This window comes from Saimiri boliviensis, chromosome 10 (genome assembly GCF_048565385.1).
Source record: "Saimiri boliviensis isolate mSaiBol1 chromosome 10, mSaiBol1.pri, whole genome shotgun sequence".
NCBI classification, from domain to species: Eukaryota; Metazoa; Chordata; class Mammalia; order Primates; family Cebidae; genus Saimiri; species Saimiri boliviensis.
In genome coordinates this window covers 121,515,600-121,537,500 of record NC_133458.1, presented here as the reverse complement: position 1 = coordinate 121,537,500, position 21,901 = coordinate 121,515,600, and the positions used below count along the sequence as shown (strand labels likewise).

General features: G+C 40.5%; 1 protein-coding gene across 2 annotated transcripts in view; it reads left to right on the top strand.

Annotated features, from left to right (window-relative positions):
- BMPER (BMP binding endothelial regulator) overlaps window positions 1-21,901 on the top strand; it is a 235,566-nt gene that overhangs the window by 32,242 nt on the left and 181,423 nt on the right. For both annotated transcript variants that reach the window (XM_074379842.1, XM_010341296.3), the window contains exon 3: window positions 284-383. In XM_074379842.1, coding sequence (XP_074235943.1) covers window positions 284-383 — 100 coding nt within the window. The remainder of the gene's footprint in view (window positions 1-283; window positions 384-21,901) is intronic.

Here is a 21,901-nt window from a genome sequence, read left to right as displayed (position 1 = left end):
CAGGAGACAACTTCTCCCTCGGCAATCGGTTATCTAGGTGAAGCTGGCTTTTTAAAGAAGGGACTTTTCATCTCCTCTTCTCTGACTCTGATCTCCAAAGTCCTGCGTTCCTGGGTGGGAATTTCTGTTTCAGAGACAGCAAAATCCTATTCACTCTCACAGTGTTTTCTTGCCAAGTTAAGGCAACATAAGAGGCGGGCTGGGAAAACCTCTGCTATGTGTTAGGATTTGGGGAATTCTGTTTGATGTTTATTTCAAATGTTTCCTGTCTCTTTTTACCTAGAACAAGGAAGTGACATGTAAGAGAGAGAAGTGCCCCGTGCTGTCCCGAGACTGCGCCCTGGCCATCAAGCAGAGGGGAGCCTGTTGTGAGCAGTGCAAAGGTGATTGATGTCTTGGCCGTCTTCTCTCCTGCTGCTGCTTCAGGCATTTTTATTTCTCTTTCTCTCACCTTTCTTTTCACTCAGCTCTTGGCTGGGGTGCACGTGAGTGGGGAGGAGAGGGGGTGTGTGTGTGTGTGTGTATGTGTGTGTCTGGGGCTGGAAGGAAGGGTGCTCTCCTGGAAGAGAGATGAAACTATGTGAGCATCTGCATATTTGGTTTATTGTCTAAGGCAGGTTGTTAAAATGTTGTAGAGAAGAGGCAATCACCATGCCCTGCATATTTGTACACACGCACATGAACATATTTTGTCAACAAGTTTCAACACTCAGTTTTTCCAGGCGTCACGCTCACCCTGCCCACCTCTGCCAGAGAAGTCTTTAAGCCTGTATTTTATCATTTTGGTCCTCATTAAAATTTTCCTTTCCTTCTAAAGTAGATCTAAGTCCCTTCGCCTGTCTTTGAAGCATCTCTAATGCCTCCTTACTCCAGCCTCATTTTCCATTGCCCTCCAGCCCCGTGCTCTGTCTGGAATGTGCTGTTCCTGGTCTCACTTCTCCCATGGCCTTAGCTTAGATCTTTTCCCCAACCTATCTGGGCGCTGCCTGTGTTCAAGGTGCCCAGCCCTTATCTACCATGTTCCCTTTAGATTTCTGTGACCTCCAGAAGCCCACATGGATACTGCAGTGGTGTGATTTTTCCCCTCTGTGTTTCATGTAGATGGCCAGCTCCCTGGGGATTTCACACCGTCAATATGTCAACAGCGCTTCACAGCGTGGGGGCACACAGGAGGCAGCATTAGCCCAGTGTTCAGGGTGTGGGCTCTGAAGTCACCCTGTTGAATCAGAATCCAAGTGTACTGGGTGGCAGAGTGTTCCCCAAAATTTCACATCCACTTGGAATCTTAGCATGTGACCTTGTTTGGAACTAGGCCTTTTGCAGATACAGTTAATTAAGATGAATTCATACTGAATTTGAGTGGCTCCAAATTCAATGTGACTGGTGTCTTTATAAGAAGAGGAAGAAACAGAGACAGACAGAGACACACATAGCGTAGCAGAAGCTGGAGTGACGCTGCCACCCGCCTAGAGGCAGCATGCCCTGCCGACACCTGGATCTTGGACTTTTAGCTTCCAGAACTGTGAGACAATAAATGTCTATTGTCTTAAGCTTCAGGAAACTCATCTACCACATTTCCATGTCAGCAAGGGGAGACATGGACCCTCCCTTGATCTCATCACCTCATTTGTTAAATCAGGACAGCAGGATCAGGCACTGTGGCTCACGCCTGTAATCCCAGCACTTTGGGAGGCCAAGGTGGGCAGATCAGTTTAAGTCAGGAGTTTGAGACCAGCCTGGGCAACATAATAAAACCCTGTCTCTACTAAAAATACAAAAATTAGCCAGGTGTGGTGGTGGGTGCCTAAAATCCCAGCTACTGGGGAGGTGGAGGCAGGAGAAGTGCTGAACCCAGGAGGCAGTTGCAGTGATCATGCCACTGCACTACACTTCCAAGATCATGCCACTGCACTACAGCTGGGTGACAAAGTGAAACTCCATCTCAAAAAAAAAAAAGACAAAAAACAAAAAATGAGGACAACTGTGTTGGAGGGACTAACATGGAAAGATGCATTCACCGTATTGCATGTCACCATCTCTCAGGTCATAGAAGTATAATTGGTGCCCTTTCCATGCTTGACAGGCTCTCCGTTTGCTGCTCCATGATTGGTCGTGTGGTAGGGAGCTTTCTCATGCAGTGTGTGTAGCCTTCTTGACTTGTTAGTTCCTTTATCACCACCCATTCCTTCTCTTATCCTAATCTTTCAAGGGAAAGAGACCCAAGACAGACACATTTCCTGAACATTCTTTTTGGGCTTATGATGATAAGCTTCTTCTAACCAAACTGGTCAAGAATGCGCCAGCAGGTACAGTATCCTGAGTTCTCTTCCTAATGGAAATCCCAAGGTATTTGGTGGGAGGTCAAGAATCCTGCCCTTCCCTGAGGTGGATCTTCATGAGAGGGATTCCTGAATGGGTGATATGGTTTGGCTCTGTGTGGCCCCACAAATCTCTTCTTGAAGTCTAATCCCCATAATCCCTGTATGTCAAGGGAGAGACCCCGGGGGAGGTAATTGAATCATGTTGATGGTTTCCCCTATGCTGTTCACAAGATCTGATGGTTTTATAAGAGGCTCTTCCTGATTTGCTTGGCACTTCTCCTTCCTGCTGCCTTGTGAAGACGGTGCCTTGCTTCCTCTTCACCTTTCGCCATGATTGTAAGTTTCCTGAGGCCTCCCCAGCCATGCTGAGCTGTGAGTCAATTACGCCTCTTTCCTTTATAAATTCCTCAGTCTTGGGCAGTTCCGTGTAGCAGTGTTGAAAATTAACTAATACAGTGAGTCTGACTTTTCAGGGGCCGTGGGGTGGATGTTAAAGAAGCACCCTTCATTCTCTCTCTTTCTACTGCATAATACAGTGCTTGTCTCAGGGGTTTGAAGGGACACAGTCCTGTTCACTCGTAAGTACTGGAGACTCCCAGTATTTTGGAAAGTTTTTTTTTTTTTTGATTGGAATTGTAACGTATGCTCATAGGAGAATCCTCAAAAAATAGTTTAAACTGTGGAAAAGCAGGAAAAAACATTTCACCATCCAGAAGTAACAATTGTTATCATTTGATACATTTATTTCTGTATTTTCCCATGTAAAAGTGTTTACAGGGTTGATATTTTACTACTCATATTGCATTATTTATATTTTTTCCCACTGAACATTAGGGCATAAGCTCTGTTGTTTGGACATATTGTCCCTAATAGATGCATGAGATTCTGTTGTAAGAATGCACCAACATTCCTTTGGTTGTTTCTGACCACATTTTTGGGCAGTTAGGTTGTACCTTGTATTTTTGCTTTGAGTATGAGTAAAGGTGAGAAGCTAAAACCAAAGAGCCTTATATAGTAAAGGAATAGGGACTGGAGGGAGACTCTCATGAGGGCATTCCCTGAGGCCCCTCAGATCTGCATTAACCCAATCTGGGTTTGGCCTTCCAAGAAATCCCAGTAAGCCACTCTGTAACTCTTTTGCATTCTGCATTCATATAGAAGAAAACAACAACAGCAAATCAGTGTGAGGCAGAAATTCTGAGACAGTAGTAGCAGCTGCATTTCTGATAAGTCCTCTAACAAGCACCTGCATATTCATACTGAAGCTTTTGACTGTTCTTGCTCAATGAGAGTGATTTAGTGAGGATCATAGTAAGGGAGAAGTTTGCTGATACTTTACTTTAAAAATAAATAATATCTAAGCATGATTGTCTTAGGGTCAAAGAATTTATATATGTTATATATAATTTATGTATATTATATATAATATAATTTATATATAAGTTAGACATATTATAATTTTTAACACAAATATATATATTTATATTATATATTTATATATATATATAACATAATATTCAGTGGGGTCTCCTTAGCAAATAAATGGAGCCTCATTTTTCAGAGCATTTAACACAGTGGTTCCCAGGTTTTTTGGCATCAGAGACCAGTTTCATGGAAGACCATTTTTCCATGGACTAGGGTGGGGGGATGGTTCATGGAGGGGACACACAGAAGTACCATCTAGTTGAGAAGTTCTCTGGGAAGTCATGTCCAAGTGCAGAGAGAAGGTATGTTAGTCCATTTCCACATTGCTGTAAGGAAATACCCAAGACTGGGTAACTTATAAAGAAAAGTGGTTTAGTTAACTCACAGTTCCACATGGCTAGGGAGGCCTCAGGAAACTTACAATCATGGTGGAAGGCACCTCTTCACAGGGCAGTAGGAGCTGCCAGACACTTATAAAACCATCGGATCTCATGAGAACTCACTCACTATTATGAGAACAGCATGAGGGAAACCACCCCCATGATTCAATTACCTCCCACTAGGTCCTTCCCACAGCATGTGGGGATTGTGGGGATTATAATTCAAGACAAGATTTGGGTAGGGACACAGCCAAACCATATCCGAAGAGAAGGAAGATAGCTAGCAGGCAAGGAATTGGGGATGTGCCTGGGAATGCTTTCCAGAAGAGCAATGCATATTTATGAACAAGTAAAAGTTAATCACATTCAAAAAAGGGCTGCTCTGCAGAAGGTTCCTGGGTGAAGATTCTGGCACACACAGAGGCATGACATAGGTCTTAGTCATTGCCTGTCACTCAAAATCACCTGGGGAAGTTGTTAAAGTATCAGTTTCTAGGCTTCCCTGAATTAAACAAATCTGAATTAAAACAATTCTGTAATAAGTTTTTGTTTGTTTGTTGATTATTTGAGGAGGGGTAGAAGGGTCAGACAAAAATATAACAGCCTATCATGACTTTGACTTATTTTCCTCCGAAAAAGATGCTGATATTGAAGAGGCAATGGTAGGAGAGTACATCTACTTGAGAACAGAAATAGGAAAGTTCATATTTCAAAAGTATTCTTAGAAAGGTTTTGTGTGTGCATGGATTTGTGTTCCTGTTTTGTTTAATTGAATGCGATTAATGTGTTCCATTCGTTCATTAATTTAACAATTATTTACTAATCCATGGGCTAGGTGTTTGTGGAATAGTGCTGCTTACTAAATTGTCCTTAGCTTTTGTGAAGCTAGAATATTCTTTAAAAAAAAAAGTAAATCATAACTAATTTCTCTCAGGCAAGTATTTTACTGTGCTTTTGAGATTATTTTTATACTAATAATAGTTACACATTTTTATCCGAATTGCCTAACAACTGAGCAGAAGATTAATCTAATTTGAAAAAACTCAATATCGTTTGATGAAAACAAATGAGATCATCGGGAGTCAAACAGATGGTTTTGGCAAGTTTTCTGTATTTACTTGGACTGAACATCACCCTTTAATGTGGGGCTCTTTTCTGAACAATAATGTATTTGTTATCTGAATATATGTTTGTTATTAGTACATCATAAATGAATAAGGTGTGTTTCAGACATTTGTAGGTCAAATTCCATTTTCTTTCCTCATATAGAGCATGAAATATTAATTGTCCACAAGAGTTTGATGACGGATTGAAAAAAACAGCCCAGTCTTTTCATCTGTCAAGTGGGGTTTATTTTCCATAACCTTTTCTCGTCTTTGATTTTTCTGTGTTTTGTCTTGTTTTTCTGTGGGGTATGATCCCATCCATGTGTTGCATTTGTTAAAAGTTTAACTTTTATGTTGATTTAAAAATACTATGATGTCTCATGAAATGAAAAGAAAAGGGCAAAATATAAATATTTGCACACTGATTTCCAAAATGAGGTCAACTGCCCTAGGTTCTGTTAAATAAGAATTAAAGAGCAAAACATGCATTGGGAAATTTAAAAGAATTGAGCTCATTTCTATAGACCAATTACTGACCAATGTAAAGGGGGACTATGAATAATGGTAATAGATTAAGCATTATTAATTATAGGTTACTTTTTGTACAGTAAAAGGTCATGAATAAGGGACCTTCTCAGTGCTGCTTTGATAATGACCTGGAAGATGATCATGCCTTTCAGAATATTGCTATGTGGTTGTTTTGGAGGGAGGCAGCCACTTACCATATGTAGAAAGAAACATTTCAAAAACTCTAATATGAAAATAATCACACTTTCTGTGATGACAGAGTGAATTGTTTATTGTTGAAATGTTTCAAGATGGAAAGACTGAGTTAGCCATGTGCCATTCTGGTTGCTTACTTTTAACCAAATTTCTTTCGGCAACTGTAAACATGCATTGTCTGCCGCTGCCGAAACAAGAGAGTGGTTCTTGTCTCAAACTCTGCTTTCCTTTCTTTCAGATGTGGCCAGATTCTCTGGTAGTTACTATATCTGATCAACCTGGATGCTGTTTGCCCCATTTTTGTGCCCCAAATAAGAACTGAGTGCTGTCCCCTGAAAGGTCTGTCAGTCATGCAAACTATATTGTGAAAGAGTTTTAGAGAATACTTTTGAAGAAAAGACAATCCACCAATCTTAGGCTTTCATAGATAGAGTTGTATTCAGCCCTGAGGTGGTGGTGATTACTCTCCTGGTTTAGCAGATGGGAAATCTTACATGATGAGAGATTGCACAATTGCTGAGAGGCAGAGGGGGTCTTCTGATTCCCACTGTCCCATTCCTCTTTCTTGGCATGTAATATGGTTTGGCTCTGTGTCCCCACCCCAATTTAATGTTGAATTGTGATCTTCGGTGTTGGAGGAGGTGCCTGGTAGGAGGTGACTGGATCATGGGGGTGGATCTCTGAGTTCACAGGAGATCTGGTGGTTTAAATCTGTGTGGTACTTCCCCCTTTGCTCTGTCTCCTGATGGCCATGTGAAAATGGTGCTTGCTCCCACTTTGCCTTCTGCCATGATTGGAAGTTTCCTGAGGCCTACCCAGCCGTGTTTTCTGTATAGCCTGCGGCACTGTAAGCCAATTAAAACTCTTCTTCATAAACTACCCAGTCTTAGGTATTTCTTTATAGCAATGTGAGAATGTACTAATACAGTATCATACTGCCTGTGAGATAAGAAGGAGGAGAGATAAGTTGTGATGGCTCTAGAGATGAGAGAGAGAGAGAGAGAGAGAGAGAGAGAGAGAGAGAGAAACTCAGCAGTTCTTCACCCAGCCACAGCCCCCGTCTCCCTCCAGAACGGATTATAGTCTGGATGGACCAACAATTTCAAAGGAAATATGTGGGCAGAGAAGCTTTTGGAGATGACTGACAACATATAGCTTAGGAACCAGTGGCTTTTCTCACTAATTGTCTTTTTTCTGGGAACCTTCAACTTAATTTCTTTTTCCTCTCTAGTACTCATGACTGCTTGCTTGTTACTGCAGCAGTGTTCATTGAGATGAACTTTGCCCTTGTGTGAGTATGTGTGTGCCTGGCTGCATACAACATTTTAAACAGATCGTGCAATTACACACTTAAAAGCATCCAAAAGTATCTGTAGTAAAAGTAAGGTTCCCTCCCACCCTCGTCCCTAGCTACTTTGTGTCCTGTCCTGAAGACAACCTTTGTACCAGGTGCTTGGGGATCCTTCCAGAGCCAGCCTCTGCATACTCGCATACTCTCTCTCTCTCTCTCTCTCTCTCTCTCTCTGTGTGTGTGTGTGTGTGTGTGTGTGTGATTTCTAACCAAATAGAAGGCTTTAGCTTTACTCTTAGCTTTTTTAATGTTGAGACTCTAACCTGTCACTTAAAACATCTTTGGAGATTGCATTGCTTCCCCACCATTGAGCTACTCACTTCTAGTTCCTGTGCCACTGTTTTTTTGTTTTGTTTTGTTTTGTTTTTTTTTCCAGGATTTTGAGCTTAAGAGACTTTCTCATGTGCTTCTTAATAAAAGTTGTTAGATTCTGAAATGCCTGCATAGATACTTTAACCTATGCAGTTTAACTAATTTTATCCACCTGGCCCCAGAAATTTGAGTGGGGGTTGTTAGTATGTTTTTCAAGACAAGAAAAACACAAGACCAAAAAACAAGAGGGACTTCTTTACCCCCTCTTTTTCTCTAACCGAAAAAAGATGTATAAAATGTGACAATTCATAGGTTGGTTACCCATAATATAAACCGTGAGTTCACCCGCCCCCTCAGCTTTCCGTCGCCATGTTGACCCCGCCAGAACCACGTGCACAGTCGGGCCACTCCCCTAGCCGCTGTTCACAGAGGCACCTGTGGCCACCAGGCGAACGTTCTGGGGAGCTTTTTTACTCTGCTGCCTGGGACTGGGGAACGCAGGAGAGGCCTGCCAGAACCCTGCCCCAGGCCCCCGCGCTCCCTGGCCCCCTGCAGGCTCTGGCTGTACCCCGCCCCTCCCCGCTGTTTTTCTCGGCTGACCTCTCCGCGCTGGGTTCCGCCCGCCCCCTGCGCTGGGCTGTTTCCGGCCGGCAAGGAGTGGAAAGTGGCCGTGCTCACCATTTCCACCCCACAGGCGCCTGCAGGTTTTGGTCCCAGAGATAATATCCAAAGGATAGAGAAGGAGAGGGAGAGCTGAGAGGGAACTTGGAGGTAAAAGAACTGCGCTTTTAATTCTGGCTGGGCCGCCGCCGCCGCCGCTCCGGTGTTACGAGACAGCACAGAATGCGGCCGATTTTACTAACGATTTTCAAGCCTTCTCCGGTTGTACCCCTTTCCTGGCCGTACCCCTCTTTCTGGTGTACCCCTCTCCTGACTGGCTCTCCAAAATGTAATATTGGGGTTCAGGGTGCCCTCAGCTCCCCTGAGAGGACGTCTCTCCAGGTCCTTGCTCTCTCAAGAATGAGAGAGGGGACCACGGCGCAGTGCGCAGTAAATGCCGGACTCAAACGTGTTTGTAGAAAGTGATTTATTTAGAGAGAGAAACAGGAGAAGGAGAAAGAAGCAGCTAACTCTCACACCGAGTGAGAGAATCCAGGAAGGCGGAATCCAGGAGAGGAAAGCAGCTTCCACCCTGAGTGGAAGGGAATAGAGAGAGACGGCGTTTAGGAGGGAAGACAGGCGTCCACGAGAGAGTGTGGAAGGGGACTCCAGAGGGAGAATCCAGGAGAGAGAAAGATGGCTTCCACGAAGGGAGGGAGTGTTCGTGGACGGGGACCCAAACATGGAGTCCGAAGGGGTGTGGAAGAAGGGGACTTTTAACCTGGGAGGAACCCCCGCCTTCTCTAAGGCCCCAGGCCAATGAAAGGAGTTCCTTAGAACTTCCGCTGGAGTGGTTGACTCTTAGTTTCTTCCCTGCCCTTGCCTGTGAAATTCAAACACAAACCATTAAATCTCCTGGATGGAGAGAGAGGGGAGCGGGGGCCTGGCGCTGGGAGGTTCTTGCCCTTAAAACTACGCCCCCTTGTGGACCCGGAAAGAGAACACGTTCCCTCAAAACTGCTCAGCCCTTAAAGATGGTTTTTCCCCTTCCTGTCTTAGGTATATTTCACTGTGAGAATAAAGTCACAGTGATGCTTATCATTTCAAATGTTTTGGAACCAAAACATTCTTACCTCCTGTGAGGCTTCTAATGACATTGTTTCATGGAGGGCTATAAAGCTGAGAGAAGTAAAGTGAGGTATTCTAGGTAGAAAGCTGGAGTGCATCATCAGAAACCCTGGGAGAGGAATGATTTGACACTGAAGTCTCTGCAGTCTGTGTAGGTTCTCTTTTGTTTGCTGGTTAAATTCGGCAACTCTGAAACTGAAAGTATGTCCATATATGTGACCTGCATCTATTGATGAAGATGCGTGAGTGTATAGGCATCTGATTGTTATTTTTAAAATGATCATCACGCTGAATGGTAAACTGGACTTTGATCAGGGAATACTCTTAGTTTCTTCAGTAGTTGATTCTTTTCTTTTTTTTTTTCCTGAGAATTAAGTGTTGTAGATTTCTTTTGGAGAGGAAACACATCTTAGAGATAATGTGTATTGACTTAGAAATCTGTCTGCTAGAGAGATTGATGTTTAACAAGACTGATATGATAATGAAAGTGAACAAAGTACATTGGTACGTTCATGAACTTAGTGCCTCTTTCTCTCAGTATGAGCTTATTTATGCCAGAGCCAGCTAATTATGTTTCTAGTAGCTTCGTGGTTCGAGGGCTGAAGATGTTTACCTCAGACATGCTTGGGCATTGACTGGCTTATGCTGAACACATGAGGCAGTCCTTTGGCTGTCCGATAGTATCCAAGCATTCTCCAAACCTGCATTGTGAGTTTCTAATATATTGGGTTCCAGGGACTGTGGCATGGCCACCTTGATGTGAATGCAGAAGCAAGGCAAACATCTTCACACCTCCAGGGGCAAGGCCACACAGAGGAGCTGAAGGCAAAAGCTCATTTAATATTTTCAGACCTCTAGACAGGGAACTTCTATGCCTCACAGACTGAGGATTGTGTAATAGACATAAAGACTCTCAGTTATTTGAAGAATGAATTGAAAAGAAGACAGGGCTTGGAATTTGATGGGGAATCAATTCCTGACTCTGCCACTTCTAGTTACTTAATCTTGGCCAAGATATTTCTTTCAGAACCTTTGTTTTCCCCTCTGTATCATGCAGGGGCTGGACTAGATTAGTAGGTCCTGAACCTGCTTGTGTCTAGGAATTTCCAGGGCTGCTTGTAAAATATTCAGATGCCTGAGCCCCACTCCAGACCAAATGAATCATAATCCCCAATGAGCGAGGCCAAGACAACTGTGTTCTTTTTTATGGCAAAATACGCACAACATAAAATTTACCATTCTGATCATTTTAAAGTATACAGTTGGATGGCATTAAGTACATTCACATTATTGAATAACCACTACCACCATCTATTTCTAGAATTTTTTCATCATCTCAAATGGAAACTCTGTACTCATTAAACAATATCTCCTCTTTCATTCCTCCCACTCAGCCCTTCATAACCTGCAGTCCTCTTTCTGTTTCTATAAGGTTGCCTCTTCTAGGTACCACACACAAGTGGAGTCAGACAGCATTTGTCCTTTTGTGTCTGGCTTCTGTCACTTAGCATAAGGTCTTCAAGGTTTATACATGTTGTAGCAGGTATTAGAATTTTATTCCTCAAAAGGCTAGATACTAGTCCATTGTATGAATATACTGCATTTTGATTATCCACTCATTTGTTGATAGACATTTGTGTTGATTTCACTGAGCGTCTGTATTCTGAATTATCCCCCTAGGTGGTTCTGATGTTCAGCAGGCTTGGGAGCCCCTGGAATGAATGTTCTCCTTGTTAAATGATGTGTTTATATACCAAGTTTAGGAGAAGGAGAGCCAGACATAATGCCATAAACTGAAAATATGTGACTGTTAGTATGCTTAAGTATTTTTATCTAAGTATGTGGAATTAACAGTATGACCTCTAATGCTAATAAAATACCCTAAACTCTACCCAAATGTTCATGGGCTCCTGTTAGGATGATGAAAGATTTCATAGAGCCAATGGCATCTAATGTTGAAATATACAGTACTGTAAACCATGGTATGCTGACGTGCTTATCTTCCCAACACTGTTTTCGTTGATAGCACATTAGTAGCCTGGAATTGACCATGGTGAGAGTATTCCTATCTTGAAAATCAGAATGCATTTCAAAGTCAGGGCTTTTCCTCTTAGACAGCTGGCTGTTAAATAGGAGCAGCACACCACTGACTACAAGCCAGGTGTTTGATATTTCTCTTCTTTTTAACAAGAGTCACTAACAAAAGAAATAATTTAAAAGGATACGCCTTTGTTGATAAACTAAAATTCAGAAATCAGTGGTTGCTCTGAGATTCAGGGAGTGCAGGAGATTCCAGTACAGCTCCCATGAGTGCCTCCTTCAGCTCCAGCTTGGATGAGGTGCGGGCTTATGGTGTGGAAGTTTCTCCTCATTTCTCTCCCGGTGTGGTCACTTGGGTCGGTAGCTGCTTTTCTTGACAGGTACTTGGCAGTCTCTTCCACAGCTCCTGCCCATAGGTTAAGGCCTTTATCAATTTTGTCCTATTTTTAGAATGGGTTAATTTTCCTCTTTAATGCTCTAATCTACCCATGTTTCAAATGTAACAGAGAACCCTTCTGATCTCACGACCTGAGATCAGAGGCAGCCACACAGACTCCCAGAAGACTCTGTACGATATTGTGCTGTTGAATCAGACGTCTCTTCTGTTGGCTGCACAATTCTAAAATCATCCCAAGCAAATGAGTGTCAGCTCAGACTTTTGATCCAAGAGCCCCTACCTGGGTAGCAGAGATGGCAGATAAGAAGAAAAAGATAGGTGCAGGGACCTGTGTTTTCAGAGACCCTCTACAGATGGCCTCAGTACTTGGACTACTCTTGGAAAAACGCTTCCCAAAAGTGTACTTGGCAAACATGGGAAGGCTTCATTTCACAGCGGAAGAGGCTTCTCAATGAGGCATAGGTCAAGCCTGATAGTTCCATATAAGTAATTTTTAAAATGATCTAAAAAGCACCTAGCAGAGGTATTTTGTAGACATAGACAAGCTTATTCCAAAATTTGCATAAAAAGGCAAAGGACCTAGAATAGCTGAAACAGTCTTGAAACACAAGAATACAGTGAGAGGAATCAGTCTACCCAATTTCAAAGTGTATAGTACAGCCTCAGTAATAAAGACAGCATGGCATGGACAGAGGGATGGATACAGAGATCAGTGGAATAGAATGGAGAGCCTGGGATAAGACAGAGGTATATCCACCTGATTTTTAACAAAATGCCAAAGCACTTTGATGGAAGGCTTGCTTTTTAAACACATGGCACTGGAGCAATGAGAGCTGTTCATAGACAAAAACAAAACAGAACAAACAAACCAAAAAAACCCCTCACCTAAACTTTGTACATCATATAAGAATTAGGGCAAAATTAATCACAGACTTAAATGTGAAATGAAAAACCATAAAACTTGTAGAAAGAGTATGTAGGAGAATATTTGTGACCTAGAGCTGGGCAGAGTTTTTAGATAACACCAAAAGCACTGTCCATAAAAACAAAAAATTGATAAATTGGACCTCATCAATATAACAACCATTTGTTCTATGGAAGCTTTGTGAGGGCAACAAAAAATCTAATTAGAAATGGGCAAAAGATATGAAAATACATCATAAGAGTATATACAGGTGGCAATTAAGCACATAAAAAGATGTTTAACATCAGCTATCAGGAAAATGCTTAAAATTACAATGAATTATTAAGTTAAATATACAATGAAATATTAACTCACCTATTAATATGGCTAAAAACTAAACATCGAACCCTTGGACAACATGGGTTTGAACTCTGTGAGTCCACTCACACACAGATCTTTTATATTAAAAGCTACACCAAAGTGTCCCTGCCTCTCCTGTCTCCCCTTCCACCTCCTTCACCTCCTCCACTCCTGAGACAGCAAGACCAAACCCTTCCTCTTCCTCCACCTATGTTAATGTGATGGCGATGAAGACATTCATGATTATCCATTTCTACTTAATGAATAGTAAATATGTTTTCTCTCTTTTATGACTTTATCAATAACATTTTCTTTTCTCTAGCTTACTTTATTGTAAGAATACAGTGTATAATACACAAAACATACAAAATATATGTTAATTGACTACATTATTGGTAAGGCTTCTGGTCAGCAGTAGGCTATTAGTAGTTATGTTTTGGGGGAGTTAAAAGTTATATGTGAATTTTTGACTTCAAGAGCGTTGGTCAAGGGTCAGCTGTAGAGTAATAACACCAAATGCTGATGAAGATGTGGAAAATCTCTCATACATTGATGCTGAAAATGTCAAATGACTGTTCAGCCACCTTGGAAGTCAGTATGGCAGTTTTGTAAAGAACTAGATTTATACTTACCATATGACCTAGTAATTGCTCTCTTGAGTATTTATGTCAGTGAAACAAAAACTTTTGTTCACTCAAAGTCCTGTTGTGATGAACAAATGTTCATCAGAGGTTTGTTTGCAAAAGGTAAAAACTGGAAACAACCCAGAGGTCCTACAGTAGGTGAGTGGTTAAATCAACTGTGGTATATCCATACCAAGGAACACTACTCAGCAATAAAAAGAAACAAACTATTGATCCATGTGACAACTTGGATGGAGCCCAGAAGAATTATTCAGAGAGAAAAGAGTCAACCTCAAAAGGCTACATAATAGATGATTCCTTTAGTATTTGTGAATAACAAAATTACAGCTAGTGCTCGACTTACGACCACGGTTGGGACAGAGGACCGGCTGTAACATGATTTGGTTGTAAGTTGAGTAGGCTATATGTACAGTTGAAATGGTGCACGTGGAGATGGTAGTGATGCCGGAAGCTGGTCCGCACTGTCGTACGCCCAGCTGGGCAATGTTTGCGCTGCCAGACGCGGAGCAGTCATGGCTAGCTATTGTGGTCGTAAAGTCGAATGGTCGTAAGTTGCATAGGTGGTAAGTCGATCAATACCTTTATAGAAATGGAGAGCTGATTAGTGGTTGTCAGGGGTTAGAGACAGAGTCAAGAAGCAGACTGAGTGTTGCTGTAAATGAATAGCTTGAGGGAGTCTTGTGGTGATAATACAATTCTGTATGTTACATGGTTACAATAATGTACACGTAATAAAGCTGTACAGAAAGACACACATACCCAGACAGACACAAATGAGTGCATGTAAAACTGGTAAAATCTGAATAAGCTTTGTGGATTATGCCATTGTCATTTCCCTTGTTTTGCTATTTTGTCTTGTAGTTTATACAAGATGTTAAAATTGGAGGAGGTTGGGCAAAGGGTGCGTAGAACCTCCTTGTATATTTGTTTGCACCTTTCTATAAATCCATAATTATTACAGAATTAAAAATAAAAGATAAAGAGTGATGGTGAAGTAGTTTTGACAATATTTCCTGATAAGCCCTGACCACCCTATTTAATCAACTAGAAAGTTTACATTAAATAATGTTTTCCAAAGTATGAAAATCATGCAGGATAATGCATTAGTGACACAGATGGTGTTTCATATTATTGCCTGTAACTCGTTTATTCTTTACACTGTCACTGATGTCTTTGAAATTACTTGGAGGAAACTGAGGGTTCCATTCTTGACTTTTTGTCTGTAGCCACCGTAATTTATCTTATGAGGTTGTTGACTGTTTGTTGTCTTTAAATAAATCTTATTTTCTTAGGCTGCTATTATGCATCCCAAACTGTGAAGCATCTTCCTATTATGAAAAATGCATGAATTCACCCTTAGATATGTGAGTTTGATGCTTTGAGCCCTCATTATTTGTTGCTTCCTAATGTTGAAAGGCCCAAGGCTTAGCATAATTGGTAGCCAAATGTAAATACATTTAGAACAGAGTTCAAACATAAATCCTCAAAATCAGCTCTTGCCACTCCAGCCACAAAATCTGCATTTAACCTTAAATACTGGCTTTCTATCACCACTGGAACATCCGTTTAAAGTATCCTTGAAAGGCAGCATGCCATCTTCCCCAGGGACATAATTTTTACTACTGAGGCTACCACTTCCTGAACTCTTTCTGTCTAGCAGAACCCAAATAGTGAATGGAACATGGCTTTTAGAGTAAGGCAGAAGGGTGGCCGTTTGTTCCCAGAGTAACTGTGCTTTTTCTGAAGCTTGGTTTCCCCATTTTTAAATACTGGGGTAAAATGTTATCTGTTGTGGTGTTAGACATGCTACCTTTGTGCTACGAGGTCCCTGTTACTTTTCTATAGTGCTAATATGGTTTGGCTCTGTGTCCCCACCCAAATCTCACTTTGAATTGTGATAATCCACATGTGTCAAAGGTGGTGCCAAGTGGAGATAATTGAATCATGGGGGCAGTTTCCCCCATACTGTACTCATGGTAGTGAATGAGACTCACAAGATATGGTGGTTTTATAAAAGAGACTTCCCCTGCTTTGCTCTGTCTCCTGCCACCATGTGAGAAGTCATTTTGCTTTTCCTTCATCTTCTGCCGTAGTTGTGAGGCCTCCCCAGCCATGTGGAACTGTGAGTCCATTTAATTTCTTTTCTTTACACATTACCCAGTCTTGTGTATGTCTTTATTAGCAGCGTAAGAACAGACTAATACAAGTGCTTTTATGAGAATAAAATTAAGTCCTATGTAAAAACTCCAAGTTCGATGCCTCACCTATAATAATTACGCAATTACTTAAATTTTCTTTCCTTTTTTTCCTTTTTCCTTTTGGAAAATTATTTGTATAACATTTTTTAAAATTGTGTTTGGGACTTCACCTTTGGAAGTGGCCTTTGGTGACGTTTTCCTGGCTTATAACCTCACAGGACTGTCTCTCTTGGTGTAATACTATTTTCCTTCTTTCTCCATTTTTGTTCAGCATGAGCTCAACTTAGTTATTCTTCTTTGTCTGTGAAGAGGCAGTGAGGGCTGAGTGCTTGACAGTCGGGTGCTGAGGGCAGGATGGTTTTTGCAATGGGATTCAGCCCTGAGCAAGAGGCACTCCCATGTTTAGAAGTGTTTATACTAAGAAGAGAGCAAATGCAAGAATGGTGGTTGATGTATAAAAAGTTGCGGCAAGGAGTTTTCTCCCTTAATGCATTGCATATTTCCTTTATTGTATTAATTACATTAAAAGTTCAAAAGCATATTTTATTGACTAGAATCCCAATTTATTTGTGGTTCATATTATGTTTTTTATTACCTTATGCTCAATGGAAGATATTGAGCCACAATTTCATCACCTTACAGTCTCCAATAAACACAAATATTAGAAATTCAAGCAAGTCATGTGGAAGTTTGTTTTTCTTCCTTTATTCTGGTGAAGTGAGTTGAATTTGCAAGTGATTCACTGTACTCATCTAAAATTTCTGCATATTTGGAGTTTATTCATAAAATCATCAAAAATTAAGTGAAATAGCTTTCTGTCATTTTTTTCTATTGTCTATTATTTCATTTCAATCACATATTGAATTCCTAATTGGAAACAAATCTTAAAAAGCAATGAAAAAATTTTGTGGTGAGGGAGCACACACTCTATTATTTAAGAACTCAGTTCATGAGTCTGATTCTTTCTCCTGGGACTGAGGAAATGGTTTGGCTATAAAATTCCCATTAGCCAAAAATAAGCACAATTGCCTGCAGGATTCATGGTAGGTAGAGCCTTGAAGAGTAATAAAAGCCTGTTTTAAATGAACTCCTAAGGACACTGTTTAAGCCCTAGAATGGATAGTCAGATTTTATGTTTATGCCTTTTGATTATACTTCCATATGTTTCTGGAGAACAGTGTCTGAAAAGTAGTTCATTAAAAAATGTATTGGGCTGGGGTTATTTGGGCTCACTGACCAAGTCCAGGTGGACAGGGATGCCGTATCCAATGGCCTGGAAGCAGCAAAGCAGGCAGACCTGTCTTCTCTGTTTCCTTGTGCCATGTGGCATGAAATGACTTCAAAGACTCCCAGTTTGGTTTAATTTAAATAAATATGACTGTTTGTATAGTTACTTAAAAAAATAGTCAAGAACAAACCAGTAGTTGGGGAACCAAAGTAGATGTTGGAAAGAAAAGGCACTCTACTGAAAGTAAGTTATCTGAATAGCTCCAAGAAAGCTTTCCTGTTTCTGGAAGATGAGTTAATGGGCCCACACGCCCAAGAGAAAACAGGAGGTCCAGTGAATGTCACCCTTTCTATGTTCTATTTTTGTGGTTTGTAAGAATAGCTATATATTGGTGTCAACTATTTATTAGTAATGAAATTAAACATTTATCAAGTCCTTCCCACAAACAAAGGGACCTGGAATTCACATTGTGCATAGAGAAAGAACACAGGAGTATACCCTGAGTGGGGAAGTCTCATGGAAGGTTTCTCAGAGGCTATGATCTTAAGCTGAGCCTTGAAGGATGAGTTAGGTAAGGAAAGAAAGCTTGGGTGGTGACCTAGGTATCCTTGTGTGGCAGTAGAGATGGAGAAAATGGATTAGATCCAGGCTTTTTAAGACGGAACCGGCATGTACAAAATCACAGGATGAGATCTTCTGGCCACGTTTGAGAGAATTCTAAGTAGAGCTTGTCTGCAATGGAGGGAGTATAAGTTTGGGAACAGCAGAAAAGAGGATGAAAAGGTGAGTCAAGGCCAGGCCTGGGATCTCTTTGATGTTTATAGTAAAGGTCCATGGTGTTCCATCCTGGCTACATGTTAGATTCCTCTTCTGCTTCCTACTTTTGGAAACTGATCCAATTTGTCTAGAATAAAAGGGCTAGGGGTTGGTGCCTGGTCTAGAACTCAGCCACGCTGTGCACCACTTGGTCATTGGGAATGACATGAGCAGACCAGAAAGAACACACAGTGACAGCTGTATAGGAGGATGCCTTAAAAAAGGTCCCTACCACAACCAGGAGAAACACAGTGAGCCTGTTGCAATAGTTTAGGCACATGAGAAATAACCAGCAGAGTAGCTGAGGCTGGAGTAGAGAGGTTGGAGACATAACTGAGAAAGAACATCTGGAAGGTGTGGGAGGGGGGGTTGAAGAAGGAAAGCCCTCCACAGAGAGGCACCAGACGATAAAGACTGAATGTCTTTTGTTTGGGCCCTTAGAGGGCAGCTGTAGCACAAGAGAGTGAAGTTTTAGTGGAGGGGTGGTAAGGTCTGAAGCCAGATAGCCTTAGTTGACGAACTTGAACATGCATTCAGAAGCATGCGAGTTTACTGTGAAAGTAACCCCAGGCAATGACATGGAGTTCAAGGGATGAAGGGAAAGAACTGGAAAGGTTGCTTGGGGCCATGTTGTGAAGGCTTTGGGTACTGGGGGTAGGTTATTGGTAATGTTAAGATCCAGTTCTGTGCCGTTAGATTGTTGTTAATGTGAAAAAATGAGAGGATTAAGACTAGATGGGAGAAACTAGGCACAGCTAAGGCTCATTAGAAGACCAATGCCATTTTTTATGCTCCTGATGATTTTTAACAGCTATTTTAACAACAGAATGATGAAAATGTGTGGTATTCTTTCTCCTTTGGGATAATGTGGCCACTGAAAAAGGTCACAACTAATAGGAAAAATGAGTTTTATTGCTTAACTGTGGATTCAATTAATTTATGTTCTTCCTGTTTTCATTGCCCTGTTTTCTTAGCTGACTAGTTGGCTAAGCCAGGCTTCTCTACAAGAATATGCATGTTAGGACAAATACTTTGGAGTTCTTCCCCATCCTGAAAATAATTAACATAAAAAAGCCAAGATATATACAAAAGAAAGCGTAGATGGTTTAGGCTCATTTTTGTATTATTTTAGATGTGAGGAGGAACCATTGAGTTTTGTGTTATGGTTTAAATCAAGGTTTTTCAGCCTTGGCACAATAGAAATTTTGAGCTGGTTAATTCTTGGTGTGCATTGTAGGGTGTTTAGAATCATCCTGGACCTCTACCCATTAGATGCCTGTAGCACTCCATGTATCCCAGTTGTGATAACCACCGATGTCTCCTGATGTTGCCCAAAGTCCCGTGGGTAGGGGTTAGGGTGAAAGGCAAAATCACCCTCACTTGAGAACTGCTGGTTTAAAGATATTGTTGTGATTTTAACAGAAAACCGCCAGATTTTCCTGCTACAATACTGATGGTTTTATTGAAGATTGTAAAATCTCAAATTCTTTTTATCGCTAGAAGAAAACTAATGAATGTTTATAAATTCCTTGTAGGGAGTTTCTTTTAAAATATTTGAAAGGAAAAGCTACTTTACTGGTTGCTACATATGTACCTGACCAGTCGTCTAACGATTCCAGCCACTTACTCTTTTGTTTAATTACTAGATCTGCTATAACTTAATTTTATATAGACAAATGCTGATTTTATTCCTGGGCCCTGAAATCCTCAATGCAAAGGGTATTATACTGAATTAGAAAATGCTAAAATAATACTAGCAATTTAGACCTGGATATAAAAATGTAAATTTCACACAGCACCTGGATTCTAGTGTTAGTTTCATATCTAATTTATTCTAATTTGGAGTAAGCTCTTCAGCCCTTTTGTGCAAATTTTCTCATCTGTAAAAAGATAAACTATAATATCTGTAAGTTTGCTTCTATTCTAAACATCAACACTTGAATGTATTTATATTATTTCATTGGGTTGTTCCTCCTGCTTCCATAATTTACCTTCCAATGGAATTAAACACAGAATGTGTCCCAGAATGTAGTCTATGGTGCTGTTCTACTATAAGATGAGTATAGGAAGGGACAGTAAACAGAAACATTTAATATAATTTGGCAGTATATTTTATGCCTATTAGATGTAATAATAAAAGTTGGGCTTATATTTTGTCTCTTTGAAATTCATTTTTTTCTAGTAAGTCACTTTTATTATATTTTATAAAAGTAAAGGTCTACACTGGATTAAAAAACAAAAACAAAAACAAAACTGGTCTTTCACTAGAGGGAGTTTGGGAAGCAATGCCTGGATGTATGATGGAAAATTTGTCTGCATCTCTTTCTATCATGACTAATAAGAGATACTTAGTATATTCCGTCTCCCTGGGATGCAAATAAAAACAGGGCAAGATATTGTCTGTTTACTCCATTAGCAGCATAAAGTTGGTGGCAAATAGAATAGATTGTAAAGAAATTTGTCTAACAGAAAATAAGACGTCATTTATTTAGCTCAAATTAGTTTCTTGAATTAAAATAACATGTTTATTTTAGAACATAAACCCAAAGAACGATGAGAATGTCTTTTCTTTAATTATCTTTTTTTTTTTTTTCTGAGAGTCCTTACATATGAAATCCACTCTAATGCTTGGTATACTAAAGTATCCATAAGTAGTTGATGGTAGTGAGGGTAGGTGACGAAGGAAAAGGTGTGGATTACATTTGCTAAAGAGATTTTCACAGACGTTTTGGAGTCTATTCAGTCACTCAAATTAATCCTTCATTTAGGAAGATCTGTTACATGGACCCAGATGTGATAGAATGATGTGTAAACAAGGATGGTTAAGCAATGGGGCACTTCACAGCATGACCTTCATCTGATTTTCCAGTATTATTGTCCAATCTTTATGTGGTAAAATATGGTGAAGGAACACCACTTCTCACTGATAGTTATTTGAAGCAGAAAACACGGTTGGGTTCTTTGCACTATGGACCATTTATTCCAATACCTTTTATCCCATAAAGAGTGGAATAATCCAGCAGCCTGGTGCACCTCCTGGGAGCCCTGTGCACATGACCTGGCATTGCTTGGGAACAGTCTCTTAACCGTGGCCAACATGGACTTTGTAGTACACTTCCTCCTCCAAAGCCAGAAAGGCAAGATCTTTGCCTGCACTATTAGCAGCAAAAAATCACCCTTTCTTTCAGTTTTTTAATTCAGATGATGAAAGTATATAACATATTCGGAAACTCCACTGGCAGACTTGGCAGGCATTTCATATTTACTTGGACTTAACATGAATTGGATTTGGTTCTCTGATTTCCCCGCCTCCATCTCTCGTAACAAGTTATTTATTATCTGAATGAGTCTGTGTTAGTGGATCAGACATGCACATGGCACGTTTCTTGTAAGTACATTTGTTCAGTAAGATTTATGCTAGCCCAAATTGTTTTATATTGGTTTTCATTGTTGAAAATTTACTGTATTCATTCTCGGTTTGGCGTAAGTATTGGTAGTGTGCTAGGGGTTCCTGTGGTTGAACATTTTATCTCTGTAACACTTCACGCAAAGGAAATTAAAAAATATATAATGAAAGCATTTCCCTAATGTGTTTCCAATCAGCTGTGTACTTTAGTAATTTGATTTGTAGGAACCAGAGAGCAGAGTATTACTGAGCCCTTTTCAATCATTCATAATTCTTTGGGAATTAAACATCTATTGAATTTTTTCTAAGTCTTTTATTATTCTGTTTAAATGTATTAAGAGGGATTTTTTTTTTAACCACAGCATTATCTAAAAGTTCTCATGGAAGGAATGAGTCTTTCTTTTCTCTGTGTCTTACACAAGAAAAACTGATGTGAATTGAGGTTGATTAGCTTGCCAGAAATCAGTCATTGAAACAGAGAGCCAGGCCCTTTTATTTCTGCATTATAACATGTGGGTGTTCCTGCTTCTGTACTTTTTGTGTTAAGCAATCCAGACTATGT